Source organism: Mus musculus, chromosome 1, assembly GCF_000001635.26.
Source record: "Mus musculus strain C57BL/6J chromosome 1, GRCm38.p6 C57BL/6J".
Taxonomy (NCBI): Eukaryota; Metazoa; Chordata; class Mammalia; order Rodentia; family Muridae; genus Mus; species Mus musculus.
Window position 1 is genome coordinate 107153961 of NC_000067.6, and position 18976 is coordinate 107172936.

The 18976-nt window shown below is 37.0% G+C and overlaps 1 protein-coding gene across 1 annotated transcript; it reads right to left on the reverse strand.

Annotated features, from left to right (window-relative positions):
* Positions 1-7154, reverse strand: Serpinb3b (serine (or cysteine) peptidase inhibitor, clade B (ovalbumin), member 3B). The gene is made up of 8 exons (NM_198680.2): positions 7120-7154; positions 5656-5842; positions 5061-5117; positions 3708-3830; positions 2870-2987; positions 1885-2027; positions 1452-1607; positions 1-813 (listed from the first exon to the last, which is right to left on the reverse strand). Exons 2-8 carry the CDS (start codon positions 5815-5817, stop codon positions 409-411), a joined length of 1164 nt encoding a protein of 387 aa, NP_941373.1. The 5' UTR covers positions 5818-5842; positions 7120-7154; the 3' UTR covers positions 1-408.
* Between the last annotated feature and the right edge of the window lie 11822 nt (positions 7155-18976).

An 18976-nucleotide genomic window follows, 5' to 3' on the forward strand; every position in this document is an offset into this window, starting at 1 on the left:
ATATTGAAAATGTATTTTGTAAAATCACAACATGTATAAGCTTATGAAATTTCCAGATATTTCGTAAAACAATATAGATGCTTATATTAATCAGTTTAAAAGGAAGGTCTGATTTTCTCTAGCTTGCTTCACACAGGGCACAGATGCATGCTAAATTAGAAGAAATTATATTAAAATATTCCTTCATCCTTTTGTTGAACGTTTTCCCCCAGAGAATGTATGGATATATAGAAAAAATAAGGGAATGAAGAAAAATAGAGTTGATAGAGCTATCCTGGCCCAACTAATGCATTCTTAGCAGGGACTTGGATATGAGAAAAAGAATGAAGGAAGAGAAACATGTTTCCAGGCCTCAATTAGCTGCAGCAACCTTGTTAACTTTCTGGACACATGGAAGAGACACCACACTTAAGGGGAGCAGATTCTGCCAAAGAAGAGGATGCTGTTGGTCATTCTGTGAATGATGAAGAATAGGAATGGATGATCACAACAGAAATCTTCTGCTATCTGTGCTGATCTTACACTGACTTCCACTCCTGTGGCAGCAGCAGCTTCTGTTCCCTCTTCATTCACCTCCACAAAGGACTTGTGTAAAACTTTAGACACCACAAGACCTGGAATGCTGCTCATGCCAGAGAAGTCAGCCTTCTGTGGATCAAAGGCGTCGACCATCCCCATGTGTTCCAATGGAACTTGGAGGTCATACTTCTCTTCCACTTTGAACCGAGGCAAAGATAAATACAACTCAGTCAAATGCATGTTTTCTGCTTTTATCCACTCTAGTAATTTGTCAGTAGTGAGTTGTTCTTCAAGCTTTAAAAGTGGAAGAAAAGAGATTGCCATGATTAACTGAAAGCCTATAACTTACATGAACAATGAATTAAAGTGAAAACTCTAGCAATACATAAGTACTGGTTTTTTTGGTTTAGATATATTTATTTAGATAATTAAAGTTAGATTTTATTTCCAATATACAAAAATCAGAATCATTGTTTTGCACAAATAAACTGTACACATTATTGTTTATGCTCCCAGCCATCTATATTATTTTGAATAGAGGTTTCTTTATATTTTCCTGAACATAGTATTATATTTATCATTGTCATATAATGTTCTATGTTTTTCTTTTCATTGAAAAACACTTTTCTTTTCATTTACAAACACTTCCTAGAGTGCTATATATTTCTTTCAACCATGTTTGACTTCTTCTATATCAGTGGCATCATGTTGATATTTAATATTCTTAACTCTGCTTAATTCCTTATTAGACAAGTCTGCATTGTGATTCAGGCTGTGTGTACAATAATTACTTTACAGGGTGAGACAGAATATCTCCCTTTAAACTTTTCATTATTGTCATGTTTTATTATTTTCCTTAGTGTCTTACATGAATTTGATACATTAGGAAGAAATCAGGTTATAGATGGAAGAATATGAGACACAAGCCTTACCTGCTTCAGACCATCAATTTCCATTGGCAGCAGGACAAACATACTTAGATCTTTGCCTTTGTATGGTATTTCCACAATCTGGGCGTGCACATCCCCCAGAAAGCTGAAGTTAAATTTGTTTCGTTGTTTCATCATCTGGACAGGTTTACTTGTGTTCTGCAAAAAATTAGGATGTCAAAGCATATTCTGGGAGACATAGGACAGCACAGATAGCATTGTTGAGACACCAAACAAATCAGCGTTCTTTGAAGACATAAGCCTGAGGGTTTTTGAGGTCCACACAAAGTTCTTTTTTTTGTTATTCCTAGTTAAGTAAAGTTACAAAAATAAAACACACATATTTTATTTTTGATTTCTGTGATATCACTTTTATTTAAATTAAACCATCCACACATCACCATTTGGCATTATGTAAATAAACTGCCAACAGTACCTTGTTCAGCCAAAACTTTTCTTCTCTTGTATGGTTTTCATTAAATTTGCGATTCCATTGCCCTTTGAAATACACTGCATTCACCAGAACCAGTATAGTGCTACTGCTTAGGCTCCCACTAGGAAATAAGTCTTTGATTTTTCCTTCAAGGGAAAGAACAAAGTGTGTATCATCAGTACAAGGAGCTTTCCTGGAGGATGCTTTACAAGAGTCACCACTGATCACTGATCACTGTGTATCCAAGTCATTACAAGAAGAAGTTGTTGATCTGTTCATAGGATATAACCTTCCTCAATGTGCTTTGTGAGCTATCAGGAATGGACCATTCAGTTCTTGTCATAGGAAAGGCTGTCATTCTTTCTGTCTGGTTGATAATGGCCAACTTTCAGTGAGTACTGAGACACACTGTTTGGATCTATGCTGTCAACTTAACTCTTATTTGTTGTTTTACCCAATGACATGGACTCTATAGTCTGAAGCACATTCCTGGTAATATCAGAAACTACTTCTGCTGTATCCTCCTGTTAGCTTTCATAATGTATTGCTGCAGGCTTAGCCTATGGACATAGGTGAGATATGGGATAGGCATCTGGAGATATCTCTGTGCAGGTTGGCAAAGACAATGTAATAAATTCTTTCCAAATGTCAGGGTTAAGAAACGGTCTGAGATCCAGCTGTGGTAACCAAAAATTTCCTTGCTCTTCTGACTGACAAAAGAGAAGGGGATGTTTTCTAACATTTACTCATAGTTTTCCAGAATTGCCTGAAACTTAGAGAAATTGCTATGATATGAACATATGTTACAGTGGAGTCTCCTGATTCTCAAAGAGTCTAGTAACTAATCTATATGTAAACAAATCTCCTTTTATATTTAAACTGATTTACTTTCTGCTAAATTCTTCATCCTTCCTCTTGGCTCACGTTGTATTTATGGAGAACATTCCATCATCTCTGGTGCTTTCTCCATGACCCTTTCACACAATACCATTTGTTTTGCTTTCCACCCAGGAATTAATCTTCTTTTCGCTCTCTTCTGTTGCATGTTCGAAATCCAGTGATTCCACCTTAGCTTGATAATATTCCTTAATGTCTTCCAAAAATGTCTTGGAGATGTGAAGGAACCAAAAGGAATTAAGGACAACTTAGATATTACTCAAATTTCATTAGTTGTGATGATACTATAATCTGATTGTAGACCCTCATGGTAAGTATTAGTCTATGTATACAAAGATTTTTTTACTCAGGTAATAGGCAGGCAATAAGAAAACACAGTGAACTGAAGGCAACCTTACAGTAATATAGCATCTGGCAGATGACAGGTAGAAAAGAAAGCCTGACTTGAAAATTTCATAGCAATATGTCCTGAAAGAGTTGATTGGCTGATGAACTTTCCTACCACTAAGGTCAGACATTGCAATTGTCCTTTGATCATGTGTTCAATGGAGGAAATGCTATATTATCTGCTACCTCCTCAGTTCTCTCCAGGGTTTCCGAAAACTTGCCCAATCCAGAAACATCCCAATTGTCGTAAATCTCATGCCACAATCTCTGTGATCTAGTCAGTGCTGGTTCATTACTAAAGTCTAATGGGAAATTCTGGTGACCTACATTCTCTCCTGGAAGTGTTCCTGAGCCCATGCTTTACACATAAGTCACTAGGCTCGTGGACAATTCATCCAGTTAGAATTTTGATTATGAAGCTGGTGCTCCTTGAGCAAGTGTTGCCTATGTGAATCTGCCTGGTATCATGTGTATGTATGGTTATTTATATACGTAGGACCTAGGATGGAGATTAAAGGGATGCAGAGCCAGGAAAAACTTACCTGGAGAAATGGGAAACCCTTTGCTCCATAGATACTGTTGGCAGCCTTCAGGTCATAATCATCATTGGATTTGTTTAACTGAGTTATAAGCTTTTGAAATTGTTCATGGACATTTTCTTCATCCTTCAATGTCAAAAAAGACGTTCATTGAATTACTACGCTAATGCAAATACCAAACCCACAAAATAAATACCCAAACACTTGTAATCTCAATGACAATTTTGAACATTTTCTGATATTTGGTATATTTTAACTTAAATATCTGTAGTTTACATTCAACATTTTTCAGAAATGACTGTTTTCTTTCTTTCACATTATCTAGTTTTTCATCTTTTGAACTAAATATGTAGTAATTTTAGGTTGATTTGTCTTAAGTTCTTTAAAGCTATAAATCGTGTATCATTTCTAACAATCACAAATATATGGTTATGCTGTTTGCCTATTTCAAATATATTATTATATTCATCCCTGATATATACGTGTGTGTGTGTGTGTGTGTGTGTGTGTGTGTGTGTGTGTGTGTGTGTGGTGTGTATGTATTCTTTAATGATATTGACTAAAAGAAATTGTGTGCAATTAATATTTCTTCTCTCATGGTAGATAATCTCTGCCTATAAGATAGCATATGCCCATAATTAATCTAAGGACTAGACTACATGTAAGTAAAATAAATCTGAGTACAGTGTAGATAAAAACAAAAAGGTCCAGAGATTTTAATGATCTCTTCAACAAAATGATACAGAGCCAAATTGTGAATCCAAGTATCTCTAAATCAGGACACTTCTGTTTTCCTGCTAAGAATGTAGCATGGTTAAGGTTTTAAACATGTATAGGTTTGATAACAGTCATTTTCCAAGATGTTCTTAGTTCTCTTAATATGTGAATATGTGATTATTTATCATAATCCAATTGTTGAATGAAGGTACAATTGTTTTAGTCACATTATTTTGATAATGACAGTACTGTTATCTTGCAATATTGTATAACATTTTACGTGTAGCAAGCCAGATATTTTTGTGTTTGTATATGATGAATCATTTTCCTTTCTACTCCCACTTTACTAGAATCCTTCCCATTGCATCAGGGCAGAGCTTTGGTCATGTTTCCTACCTGTGAGTGGTACAGCTAGAGCTAAATCTTGACTATCCTCCTCTCCATCCAATACTGACCTTCTTTTGTAGTTAATGAACTAAATGACTACAAGAAAGAAGCATGACCCTAACCTACATCCAAATCTCTTTTGTTTGGAAATTCCCCTCTAGACTGATTCTTTTAGGTGTAAAATGGTCACTTTAAATTATAATGCTGTCAAAAATCTGCAGCTCTTCTAGGAATGAGGTACCCTGCACTTACATCGCAGTGTTCAGATTTTTCTGTTGTCTTCTTGGTGGTTTCAATGAATTGAAGAACCTGGGAGAGACATTAAGTGCAGCAAGAAAAATTCACTTAAAGTTCTGTCTAAATCCAAGGAAACAAAAACAGAACAAACCCCTGAAACGTAAAGGCAAGAAAATTAAAAATTTGGGAAAATATATACTCCCAATATTTGTACTAGTGTTTGTAAGAAACACTATAAACCTTATATATCACCAGTGACACAATTAGATGCCCACCCTCTCAGTGCTTAGGGAACACTTCAACTCTCATCACTCAGGTCTGAGACAATCTATTTCTTGCATCAATAGTCTCTACCATTTAAGATAATTTCTTGTCGTTGAACACTTGACTGCAATTATTCTAGCCTAGTACCTAAGGGATATCAGGAATCACCTGGACCATGTTTGGGAAGGGTGTATCCCTCCCTTAGTTTCATGGTCACAGTCATGGTAATGCCTACTCAGCACCTTGTTCTTCTCAGGCATCAAGCTTTATGCTCATTTGCTTATACACTGACAGAGAGCTAGGGAGACTAATTCAAGCTGATCAACAAAATGAAGCTTAGACCTACCTTCTCAATTTGTATTTCAGTGTTTCCTTTGGCTCCAAGCTGGAGCATTGCTAATGCTGTCATCATGCTGATCGGGGAATAGAAAATGTTCTTGTCTGATTCTCTGAGCTGCCTGTACATTTCAACTGCGAATTTAACATCAGCTGCATGAAAACGAATCATGGTGGCTTACTGGGAACTTGAAGTCCTAGAACAGCATAAATTCAGCACAAAGGTTAGAACGATTTCACTAAATAAAGCATCTCTCTGTAATTATGAGTTCATAAATAAAATGACATAGCTGTATTATCAGATTATGAGAATAAATTTATTATTTTTAAGCCTTCTGCAATGTACTAGAAGGAATGAATTTAGTGTCTTTAAGACTTTGCAAACAGCTAATAGAGAATTCTTTTATCTTTTCTTCTCACTAGCTGTGCTAGTTTTGGGTTGAAAGGTTTCAAAAGAATTCCAAGATAAAGATTTCTGTAGCTTGCTGTTAGCTAGTTGTCAAAAATCACCTCTCAACTTTTCCTTTTTTGGATTCTGTAGTTGCCAGACACAAATCCTACATGCTTGTCCAGATACATAATTTAATTGAAAATAATTAATTTAGATAAAAATCAAAATAACTCACATTATATGTACTCACTGATAAGTGGATATTAGCCCAGAAACTTAGAATACCCAAGATAGAAAATACAATTTGCGAAACACTTGAAACTCAAGAAGAACGAAGACCAAAATGTGGAGACTTTGCCCCTTCATAGAATTGGGAACAAAACACCCATGGAAGGAGTTACAGAGACAAAGTTTGAAGCTGAGACGAAAGGATGGACTATCTAGAGCCTGCCATACCTGGGGATCCATCCCGTAATCAGCCTCCAAATGCTGACACCATTGCATACACTAGCAAGATTTTGCTGAAAGGACCCTTATATAGCTGTCTCTTGTGAGACTATGCTGGGTCCTAGCAAACACAGAAGTGGATGCTCACAGTCAGTATTGGATAGATCACAGAGCCCCCAATGGAGGATCTAGAGAAAGTATCCAAGGAGCTAAAGGAATCTGCAACCCCATAGGTGGAACAACAATATGAACTAACCAGTATCCCCCAGAGCTCATGTCTCTAGCTGCATATGTATCAGAAGATGGCCTAGTCTTCCATTAGTGGCAAGAGAGGCCCGTTGGTTGTGCAAACTTTATATGCCCCAGTACAGGGGAATGCCAGGGCCAAGAAGTCGGAGTGGGTGAATAGGGGAGTGTGGGGTGGGTATGGGGGACTTTTGGCATAGCATTCAAAATGTAAATGAAGAAAATACCTAATTTTAAAAAATCAAATTAACTGAAGGAAGCATTACCTTTTCTTTGGCAGATCAAAAATAGTAGAATCAGGCAAAATATTACATACACATGATATAATAAAGTACTGTTATCCACAAACATAGTTCACACTGTTCATCAATAATAGCTGGAAGCACTTACTTGTGTTTCTGAAGGCAGAAGTTAGCAGGAAGGATAGAAGCCTGTGTGTGGCTGATCCTGAGATCTGGAATTTATACCTCTCCTTTTACCACTGTTGCCTCATCATTTCAGTTGTATTTCAAGTTAATCAACTTCAGATTTCATAACCAGATTAGTCTTTTTAGGTATGCAAATTTGTGAGAAAAGGCTGACTTCACATCCTATCACTGTACTTCCCTTTGCCACAGGTCATATGATTGATAGCTTTTTCATCCTTGTCAGCTGCAGACTCATCTGCAATGTACATTTGCAATGATAGTATTTTAAACTTTAAGCCTTGTTACACTTCTGACAACTCTATTGTTCTGCACGACACCAAAAATTACCTTATTTTAAACTGTTGAATTGCCTTAAATGAATACCTAAGATACCAAACAACTAAATAACCTAAATTAGGTCTTTATTCTTTATGACATTTTCATGAGTTCTATCAGTTTCTCTATCAATTACTCTATGCAAATTGAAAAATAATTCTAATTCTAGTCCAAAGTGATCACCAAGGCTAGGAAAAAGTCTTCCAAGCAAATGATCACAAGAAACAAATTGGAGTTGCTCTCCTAATAGCCAATAAAATAGGCTTTCAACTAAGTGTTATCAAGCAAGGTGAGAAAGGACACTTCATATTTAGGAAAGAAAAATACAACTAGAGAAAGACACAATTCTGAACATCTATGCACCACATGCAAGGCACCCACACTCATGCAAGAAACTTTACTGAAGCCTGAATGCTCATTGAACCCCACATAATAATAGTGGAAAACTTCAATAACCCACTCTTACTAATGGACATGTCATGGAAACAGAAAATAAAGAGAGACCAGTAAAATTTATAGAGATTATGAACCAAATGGTTTTAACAGATATCTTCAGAATATTTCACCCTAAAACAAAAAAATACACTTTCTTCTAAGTACCTCATGTTATCTTCTCCAAAATTGGCCATATAATCAGTCACAAAACAAGCCTCAACATATACAAGAAAATTGAAATTATCTCATGCAAGGTATCAGATCACTACAGCCTATGGCTTGTCTTCAACAAAAACAAAAACTGAAAAACTCTCTATTCAGTGATAATTTGGTTATAAATTAAATAAAGAAAGAAATTAAAGACTTTTTAGAACGTTATGAAAATGAAGGTACAACATACCCAAACTTATGGAACACAATGAAAATAGTGCTAAGAGAAGAATTGATAGCAGTAAGTGCCCTGGTAAAGAGATTGGAGAGACCGTACACTAACAACTTAATAGCATACCCAAGAGCTCTAGAACAAAAGAAGCTAATATGTCCAAGAGGAGTAGAGGGTAAGAAATTTTCAAATTCAGGGCAGAAATCACTCAAATAGAAACCAAGAGAATGATACAAAGAATCTATCAAACCAAAAGCTAGTTCTTTAAGAAAATCAACAAGATAGATAAACCCCTAGCCAAAGTAACTAAATGGCCCAGAGACTGTATCCAAATTAATGAAATCAGGAATGAAAAATAAGAGATAAGAACAGAACCTGTGGAAATTAAAAAAAAAAATTCATATCCTACTTTTAAAGCCTATACTCAACAAAACTGGAAAATTTAGATGAAATCAATGATTTTTCTAGACAGATTCCATGTAACAAAGGTTAAACAAGAGCAGATAAACTACCTAAACCAGCCCATATCCTCCAGGAAAATAGAAGCAGTCAATTAAAACTTCCCAATCTAAAAAAGACCAGAGCTAGATAACTTTAGTGAAGAATTCTACTAGACCTTCAAAGAAGAGCTAATACCATACTCCTCAAAATATTCCATAAAATAGAAACAGAAGGAACACTACCTAATTCACTTTATGAAGTGACAATTACTCTGATACCTAAACCATACAATGATCAAACAAGAAAGAGAACTTTAGAGCAATTTCGCTTATGAATATCGATTCAAAAATACTCACTATAATTCTCACAAACCAAACTCAAGAACACATCAAAACCATCCTTCAGCCCGGCCTGGGGGGGCTTTGCTGGAGCAGCTGCAGGAGATATCTTGGTTCCCGGACTCCACCAAGACTAGTCTGCACAGGTGAAAATGTGTACTATAGAAGATAACAGCTTCTGGGACAGGCAGGATCCACAGAGTTTCTGAGACAGTCCCTATTTCAGGCTCCAGACACCCAGGCACCTTCCCTGCCCAAAGAGGTTTCTGCCCAGCCCAGGAGGGCTTTGCCTGAGCATCTGTGGGAGATGTCTTGGTTCCCGGACTCCACCAAGACTAGTCTGCACAGATGAGGGTGTGGACTACAGAAGCTAATACTTCTGGGACAGGTCCTGTTTTGAGCCTTCATCTTCTGCCAGGAGGCAAGTCTGAATGCCAGATATCTGTGCACCTTCCCTGAGAGAGGAGAGCCTGCCTGCAGAGAGTGCTTTGACCATTGAAACTCAGGAGAGAGCTAGTCTCAAAGTTCTGCTGGTAGAGAATAACAGAATTATGAGAGGAACAAGCTCTAACCAGAGACAACTATAACAACTGACTCCAGAGATTACCAGACGGCAAAAGGCAGACATAAGAATCTTACCAACAGAAACCGAGACCACTCACCATCATCACAACCCAGCACTCTCACCTCAGCCAGTCCAGAGCACCCCAACACACCCGAAAACCTAGACCCGGATTTAAAGGCATATATCATGGTGATGTTAGAAGACATCAAGAAGGACTTTAATAACTCACTTAAAGAAATACAGGAGAACACTGCTAAAGAGTTGCAAGTCTTTAAATAAAAACAGGAAAACACATCCAAACAGGTGATGGAAATGAACAAAACCATACTAGAACTGAAAAGGGAAGTAGACACAATAAAGAAAACCCAATGTGAGGCAACGCTGGAGATAGAAACCCTAGGAAAGAAATCTGGAACTATAGATTTGAGCATCAGCAACACAATACAAGAGATGAAAGAGAGAATATCAGGTGCAGAAGATTCCATAGAGAACATCAGGATAACAATCAAAGAAAATGCAAAATACAAAAAGATCCTAACTCAAAACATCCAGGAAATCCAGGACACAATGAGAAGGCCAAACTTACAGATAATAGGAGTAGATGAGAATGAAGATTTTCAACTTAAAGGGCCAGCAAATATCTTCAACAAAATAATAGAAGAAAACTTCCCAAACCTAAAGAAAGAGATGCCCATGAACATACAAGAAGCCTACAGAACTCCAAATAGACTGGACCAGAAAAGAAATTCCTCCCAGCACATAATAATCAGAACAACAAATGCACTAAATAAAGATAGAATATTAAAAGCAGTAAGGGAAAAAGGTTAAGTAACATATAAAGGCAAGCCTATCAGAATTATACCAGGTGTTTTCACCAGAGACTATGAAAGCCAGAAGAGCCTGGACAGATGTTATACAGACACTAAGAGAACACAAATTCCAGCCCAGGCTTCTATACCCAGCCAAACTTTCAGTTACCATAGATGGAGAAACCAAAGTATTCCACAACAAAACCAAATTCACACATTATCTTTCCATGAATCCAGCCCTTCAAAGGATAATAACAGAAAAAAATAAAGAATACAAGGACCAAAACCATGTCATCGAAAAAGGAAGAAAGTAATTCTTCAACAAACCTAAAAGAAGACAGCCACAAGAACAGAATGCCAACTTTAACAATGAAAATAATAGGAAGCAACTATTACTTTTCCTTAATATCTCTTAATATCAATGGATTCAACTCCCCAATAAAAAGACATAGACTAACAGACTGGCTACACAACCAGGACCCAACATTTTGTTGCTCACAGGAAACCCATCTCAGTGAAAAGGGTAGACACTACTTCAGAATGAAAGATTCGAAAACAATTTTCAAAGGAAATGGTCTGAAGAAACAAGTTGGAATAGCCATTCTATTATCTAATAAAATCGACTTCCACCCAAAGTCTTTCAAAAAGACAAGGAGGGGCACTTCATACTCATCAAAGTTAAAATCTTCCAAGAGGAACTCTCAATTCTGAATGTCTATGCTCCAAATACAAGGGCAGCCACATTCATTAAAGAAACTTTAGTAAAGCTCAAAGCACACATTGAACCTCACACAATAATAGTGGGAGACTTCAACAAACCACTTTCATCAATGGACAGATCATGGAAACAGAAACTAAACAGGGACAAAGTGAAACTAACAGAAGTTATGAAACAAAAGGATCTAACAGATATCTGCAGAACATTTTATCCTAAAACAAAAGGATATACCTTCTTCTCAGCACCTCATGGTACCTTCTCCAAAATTGACCATATAATTGGTCACAAAACAGGCCTCAACAGATACAAAAATATTGAAATTGTCCCATGCATCCTATCAGATCACCATGAACTAAGGCTGATCTTCAATAACAACATAAATAATAGAAATCCAACATTCACGTGGAAGCTGAACAACACTCTTCTCAATGATAACTTGGTCAAGGAAGGAATAAAAAAAGAAATTAAGGACTTTTTAGAGTTTAATGAAATGAAGCCACAACATACCCAAACTTATGGGACACAATGAAAGCATCCCTAGGAGGAACACTCACAGCTCTGAGTGCCTCCAAAAACAAAGTAGAGAGAGCACAAACTAGCAGCTTGAAAACACACCTAAAGGTTCTAGAACAAAAGGAAGCAAATTCACCCAAGAGGAGTAGACGACTGGAAATAATCAAACTCAGGGGCGAAATCAACCAAGTGGAAACAAGAAGAACTATTCAAAGAATTAACCGAATGACAAGCTGGTTCTTTGAGAAAATTACAAGATAGATTAACCCTTAGCCCGACTTACTAGAGGGCACAGGGAAAGCATCCTAATTAACAAAATCAGAAATGAAAAGGGAGACATAACAACAGATCCTGAAGAAATCCAAAACAACATCAGATCCTTCTACAAAAGGCTATACTCAAAAAACTGGAGAACCTAGATGAAATGGATAAGTCTCTAGACAGCTACCAGGTACCAAAGTTAAATCAGGATCAGGTTAATGATCTAAACAGTCCTATATCCCATAAAGAAATAGAAGCAGTCATTAATAGGCTCCCAACCAAAATAATCCCAGGACCAGATGGGTTTAGTGCAGAGTTCTATCAGACCTTCAAAGAAGATCTAAACCCATTTCTTCACAAACTATTCCACAAAACAGAAGCAGAAGGTACTCTACCCAACTCATTCTATGAAGCCACAATTACTCTGATACCTAAACCTCAGAAAGACCCAACGAAGATAGAGAACTTCAGACCAATTTACCATATGAATATCGATGTGAAAATCCTCAATAAAGTTCTTGCTAACCGAATCCAAGAACACATCAAAACAATCATCTATCCTGACCAAATAGGTTTCATCCCAGGGATCCAGGGATGGTTTAATATACAGAAACCCATCAACGTAATCCACTATATAAACAAACTCAAAGACAAAAACCACATGATCATCTCGTTAGATGAGGAAAAAGCATTTGACAAAATCCAACACCCATTTTTGATAAAAGTCTTGGAAATATCAGGAATTCAAGGCCAATATCTAAACATGACCAAAGCAATCTACAGCAAACCAGCAGCTAACATCAAAGTAAATGGTGAGAAGCTGGAAACAATCCCACTAAAACCAGGGACTAGACAAGGCTGCCCACTTTCTTCCTACCTATTCAACATAGTATTTGAAGTCCTAACCAGAGCAATTCGACAACAAACGGAGATCAAGGGGATACAAATTGGAAAGGAAGAAGTCAAAATATCACTTTGTAGATGATATGATAGTATATATAAGTTACCCTAAAAATTCCACCAGAGAACTCCTGAACCCTATAATCAGCTTCAATGAAGTAGCTGGATATAAAATTAACTCAAAGAAGTCAATGGCCTTTCTCTACACAAAGAATAAACAGGCTGAGAAAGAAATTAGGGAAACAATACCCTTCTTAATAGTCACAAACAATATAAAATACTTTGGTGTGACTCTAATTAAGGAAGTGAAAGATCTGTATGATAAGAACTTCAAGTCTCTGAAGAAAGAATTCAAAGAAAATCTCAGAAGATGGAAAGATCTCCCATACTCATGGATTGGCAGTATCAATATAGTAAAAATGGCTATCTTGCCAAAAGCAATCTACAGATTCAGTGCAATCCCTATCAAAATTCCAACTCAATTATTCAATGAATTTGAAAGGGCAATCTGCAAATTCATCGGGAATAACAAAAAACCTAGGATAGCAAATCTCTTCTCAATGATAAAAAAACCTCTTGTGGAATCACTATGCCTGACCTAAAGCTGTACTACAGAGCAATTGTGATAAAAACTGCATGTTGCTGGTATAGTGACAGAGAAGTAGACCAAGGGAATAGAATTGAAGACTCAGAAATGAACCCACACACCTATGATCACTTGATCTTTGACAAGGGAGCAAAAACCATCCAGGTGAAAAAGACAGTATTTTCAACAAATGGTGCTGGCACTACTGGTGGTTATCATGTAGATGAAATCGAATTGATCCATTCTTATCTCCTTTTACAAAGATCAACTCTATGTGTATCAAAGAACTCCACATAAAACCAGAGACATTGAAATTTATACAGGAGAAAGTGGGGAAAAGCCTTAAAGATATGGTCACAAGGGAAATATTTCTGAACAGAACAGCAATGTCTTGTGCTGTAAGATCAAGAATTGACAAATGGGATCTCCTAAAATTGCAAAGCTTCTGTAAAGCAAAAGACACCATCAATAAGACAAAAGGGTCACCAACAGATTCGGAAAGGATTTTTACCTATCCTAAATCTGATAGGGGAGTAATACCCAATATATAAGAAAGAACTCAAGTGCTGGAACCCAGAAATTAAAATTACCCTATTAAAAATGAGGTACAGAGATAAACAAAGAATTATCAACTGAGGAATAACAAAGGGCTGAGAAACACCTGAAAAAAATGTTAAACATCCATAATCATCAGGGACATGCAAATCAAAACAACCCTGAGATTCCACCTCACACCAGTCAGAATGGCTAAGATCAAAAATTCAGGTAAGAGCAGATGCTGGGGAGGATATGGAGAAAGAGGTACACTCCTCCATTCCTGGTGGGATTGCAAGCTTGTATACACTAGATTGGAAGTCAGTCTGGCTGTTCCTCAGAATATTGGACATAGTACTACCAGAAGATCCAGCAACTGGTGGTTATTATGTAGAAGAATGTGAATTGGTCCATTCCTATCTAATTGTACTAAGGTCAAATATAAGTGGATTAAGGAACTCCACACAAAACCAGAGACACTGAAACTTATAGAGGAGAGAGTAGGGAAAAGCCTTGAAGATATGTGTATAGGGGGAAAATTTCTGAATAGAACAGCGATGGCTTGTGCTGTAAGATGGAGTATCAACAAATGGGACCTCATAAAATTGCAAAGCTTCTACAAGGCAAAGGACACGGTCAATAAGACAAAAAGGCCACCAACGGATTGGGAAAGGATCTTTACCTATCCCAAATCACATAGGGGACTAATAGCTAATATATATAAAGAACTCAAGAAGGTGGAACCCAGAAAATCAAATAACCCCATTAAAAATGGGGCTCAGAGTCAAACAAAGAATTTTCACCTGAAGAATACTGAATGGCAGAGAAGCACCTGAAAAAATGTTCAGCATCCTTAATCATCAGGGAAATGCAAATCAAAACAACCCTGAGATTCCACCTCACACCAGTCAGAATGGCTAAGATCAAAAATTCAGGTGACAGCAGATGCTGGCAAGGATGTGGAGAAAGAAAAATACTTTCCCATTGTTGGTGGGATTGCAAGCTTGTACAACCACTCTGGAAATCAGTCTGGCCGTTCCTCAGAAAATTGGACATAGTACTACTGGAGGATCCAGCAATACCTCTCCTGGGCATAAATCCAGAAGTTGTTCCAACCGGTAAGAAGGACACATGCTCCACTATGTTCATAGCAACCTTATTTATGATAGGCAGAAGCTGGAAAGAACCCAGATGCCCCTCAACAGAGGAATGGATACAGAAAATGTGGTACATCTACACAATGGAGTACTACTCAGCTATTAAAAAGAATGAATTTATGAAATTCCTAGCCAAATGGATGGACCTGGAGGGCATAATCCTGAGTGAGGTAACACATTCACAAAGGAACTCACACAATCTGTACTACTGATAAGTGGATATTAGCCCCAAACCTAGGATTCCCAAGATATAAGGTACAATTTGTGAAAAACATGAAACTCAAGAAGAACGAAGACCAAAAAAGTATGGACACTTTTCCCCTTCTTAGAATTGGGAATAAAACACCCATGGAAGTATTTACAGAGACACAGTTTGGATCTGAGAGGAAAGGATGGACCAACTAGAGGCTGCCATATCCATGGATCCATCACATAATCATCCTCCAAATGCTGACACCATTGCATACACTAGCAAGATTTTGCTGAAAGGACCCAGATATATCTGTCTCTTGTGAGACTATGCCGGGCCCTAGCAAACCCAGAAGTAGATGCTCACAGTCAGCTATTGGATGGATCACAGGGCCTCCAATGGAGGAGCTAGAGAAAGTACCCAAGGAGCTCAAGGGATCTGCAACCCTATAGGTGGAACAACCATATGAACTAAACAGTATCCCCCGATGAACTCTAAATTCTGAATATATATTCTCCAAATACAAGGGCATCCTCATTTATTAAAGAAACTTTAGAAAAGCTCAAAGCACACATTGTACCTCACACAATAATAGTGGGAGACTTTAATACCGAACTCTCATCAATGGACAGATCCTGTAAACAGAAACTAAAGAGACACACATTGAAAGTAACAGAAGTTATGAAACAAATTGATTTAATAGATATCTACAGAACATTTTATCCTAAAACAAAAGGATATACCTTCTTCTCAGCTCCTCATGGTACCTCCTCCAAAACTGACCATATAATCAGTAACAAAACAGTCCTCAACAGATACAAACATATTGAAATTATCCCATGCATTCTATTAGATCACAACGGACTAAGGCTGATATTCAATAACAGCATAAGTAATAGAAAACCAACATTCACATCGAAACAGAACAACAGTCTACTCAATGATACGTTGGTCAATGAAGGAATAAAGAAAGAAATTAAAGACTTTTTAGAGTTTAATGAAAATGAAGCCACAATATACACAAACTTATGGGGCACAATGAAGGCAGTACTAAGATGAAAACTCTTAGCCTTGAGTGCCTCCAAAAGAAGCTAGAGAGAGCATACACTAGCAGTCTGACAGCACACATAGAAGCTCTAGAACTAAAGGAAGCAAATTCACCCAAGAGGAGTAGATGGAAAGAAATAATAAAGCTCAGTGCTAAAAGCAACCAAGTGAAAAGAAAAAGAACTATTCAACACATCAACCAAACCAGGAACTCATTCTTTGAGAAAATCAACAAGATGGATAAACATTTAGCGAGACTAACTAGAGGGTACAGGGACAGTATTCTATTTAACAAAATCAGAAATGAAAAAGGAGTCATAACAACAGAGCATGAGGAAATCCAAAACATCAGATCCTACTACAAAAGGCTATACTCAACAAAACTGGAAAACCTAGATGAAACGGACATTTTCCTAGTCAGATACCAGGTACCAAAGTTAAATCAGGATCAGATTAATGATCTAAACAGCCCCATTTTCTCTAAAGAAATAAAAGCACTCATTAATAGTCTCCCAAATTAAAAAAAGTCCAGGACCAGGTTGGTTTAGTGACGATTTCTATCAGACCTTCAAAGAAGACCTAATTCCAACTCCCCTCAAAATATTCCACAAAATAGAAACAGAATGGTACTCTACCCAATTCATTCTATGAACCCACCATTACTCTTATACTTAAACCACACTAAGATCCTACAAAGGAAGAGAACTTCAGACCAATTTTCTGTATGAATATCGATGCAAATATACACAATAAAATCCTTAGGAACCGAATCCAAGAACACATCAAAACAATCATCCACCATGATCAAGTAGGCTTCATCCCAGGGATGCTGCAATATATACAGAATTATATGGAAAATATATGGAAATCCATCGACATAATCCACGATATAAACAAACTGAAAGACAAAAACCACATGATTATCTCTTTAGATGCTGAGAAAGCATTTGACAAAATACAACACCCCTTCATTATAAAAGTTACAGAAAGATCAGAAATTCAAGGCCCATACCTGAACATAATAAAATCAATATACAGCAAACCAGTTGCCAACATCAAACTAAATTGAGAGAAACTCAGAACAATCCCACTAAAATCAGAGATTATACAAGGCTGCACACTTTCTCCCTACCTATTCAATATAGTACTTGAAGTCCTAGCCGGAGCAATTCAACAACAAAAGGAGATCAAGGGGATACAAATTGGAAAGGAAGAAGTCAAAATATCACTATTTGCAGATGATATGATAGTATATATAAGTGATCCTAAAAATTCCACTAGAGAACTCTTATACCTGATAAACAGCTTCAGTGCAGCAGCTGGATATAAAATTAACTCAAACAAATCAGTGGCCTTATTCTACACAATGGATAAACAGGCTGAGAAAGAAATTAGGGAAACAACACCCTTCACAATAATTACAAAAAATATAAAATACCTAGGTGTGACTCTAACTAAGGAAGTGAAATATCTGTATGATAAGAACTTCAAGTCTCTGAAGAAAGAAATTGAAGATCTCAGAAGTTGGAAATATCTTCCAGGCTCAGTGATTTGCAGGATTAATATAGTTGAAATGGCTATCTGCCGAAAGCAATCTATAGATTCAATATAATCCCCAACAAAATTTCAACTCAATTATTCACTGAGTTAGAAAGGGTAATTTACAAACTCATCTGGAATAACAAAAACACTAGGATATCCAAAACTATTCTCAACAATAAAAGAACCTCTTGTGGAATCATCATGAATGACCTCAAGCTGTACTACAGAGCCATTATGATAAAAACTGCATGGTACTGGTACAACAACAGACAGGTAGATCAATGGAATAGAATTGAAGACCCAGAAATGAACCCACACACATATGGTCACTTGATTTTGACAAGGGAGCTAAGGTCATTCAGTGGAAAAAGGGCAGTATTTTCAACAAATGGTGCTGAAACAACTGGTAGTTATCATGTAGAAGAATGCAAATTGATCCATTCTCATCTCCTTGTACAAAGCTCAAGTCTAAGTGGATCAAAGAACTCCACATAACACCAGGAACACTGAAATTTATAGAGGACAAAGTGGGCAAAAGCCTCAAAGATATGGGCACAGGGGAAACATCCTGAAACAGAACAGCAGTGGCTTGTGCTGTAAGATCAAGAATCAACAAACGGGACCTCAAATAATTGCAAAGCTTTTGTAAGGCAAAGGATATTGTCAGTAAGACAAAAAGGCAACCAACAGATTGGGACAGTTTTTTTTAACCAATCCTAAATCTGATAGGGGACTAATATTCATTATATACAAAGAGCTCAAAGAGCTGGACTCCAGAAATTCAAATAACCCCATTAAAAATGGGGTACAGAGCTAAACAAAGAATTCTCAACTGAGAAATACTGACATGCTGGGAAGCACCTGAAAGAAAAGTTCAACATACTTAATCATCAGGGAAATGCAAATCAAAACAATCCTGAGTTCCTACCTTACACCAGTCAGAATGGCTAAGATAAAAAATTCAGGTGAGTGCAGATGCTGGTGAGGATGTGGAGAAAAAGAAACATTCCTCCATTGCTAGTGGAATTGCAAGCTTGTACAACCACGGTGGAAATCAGACAGGCAGTTCCTCAGAAAATTGGACTT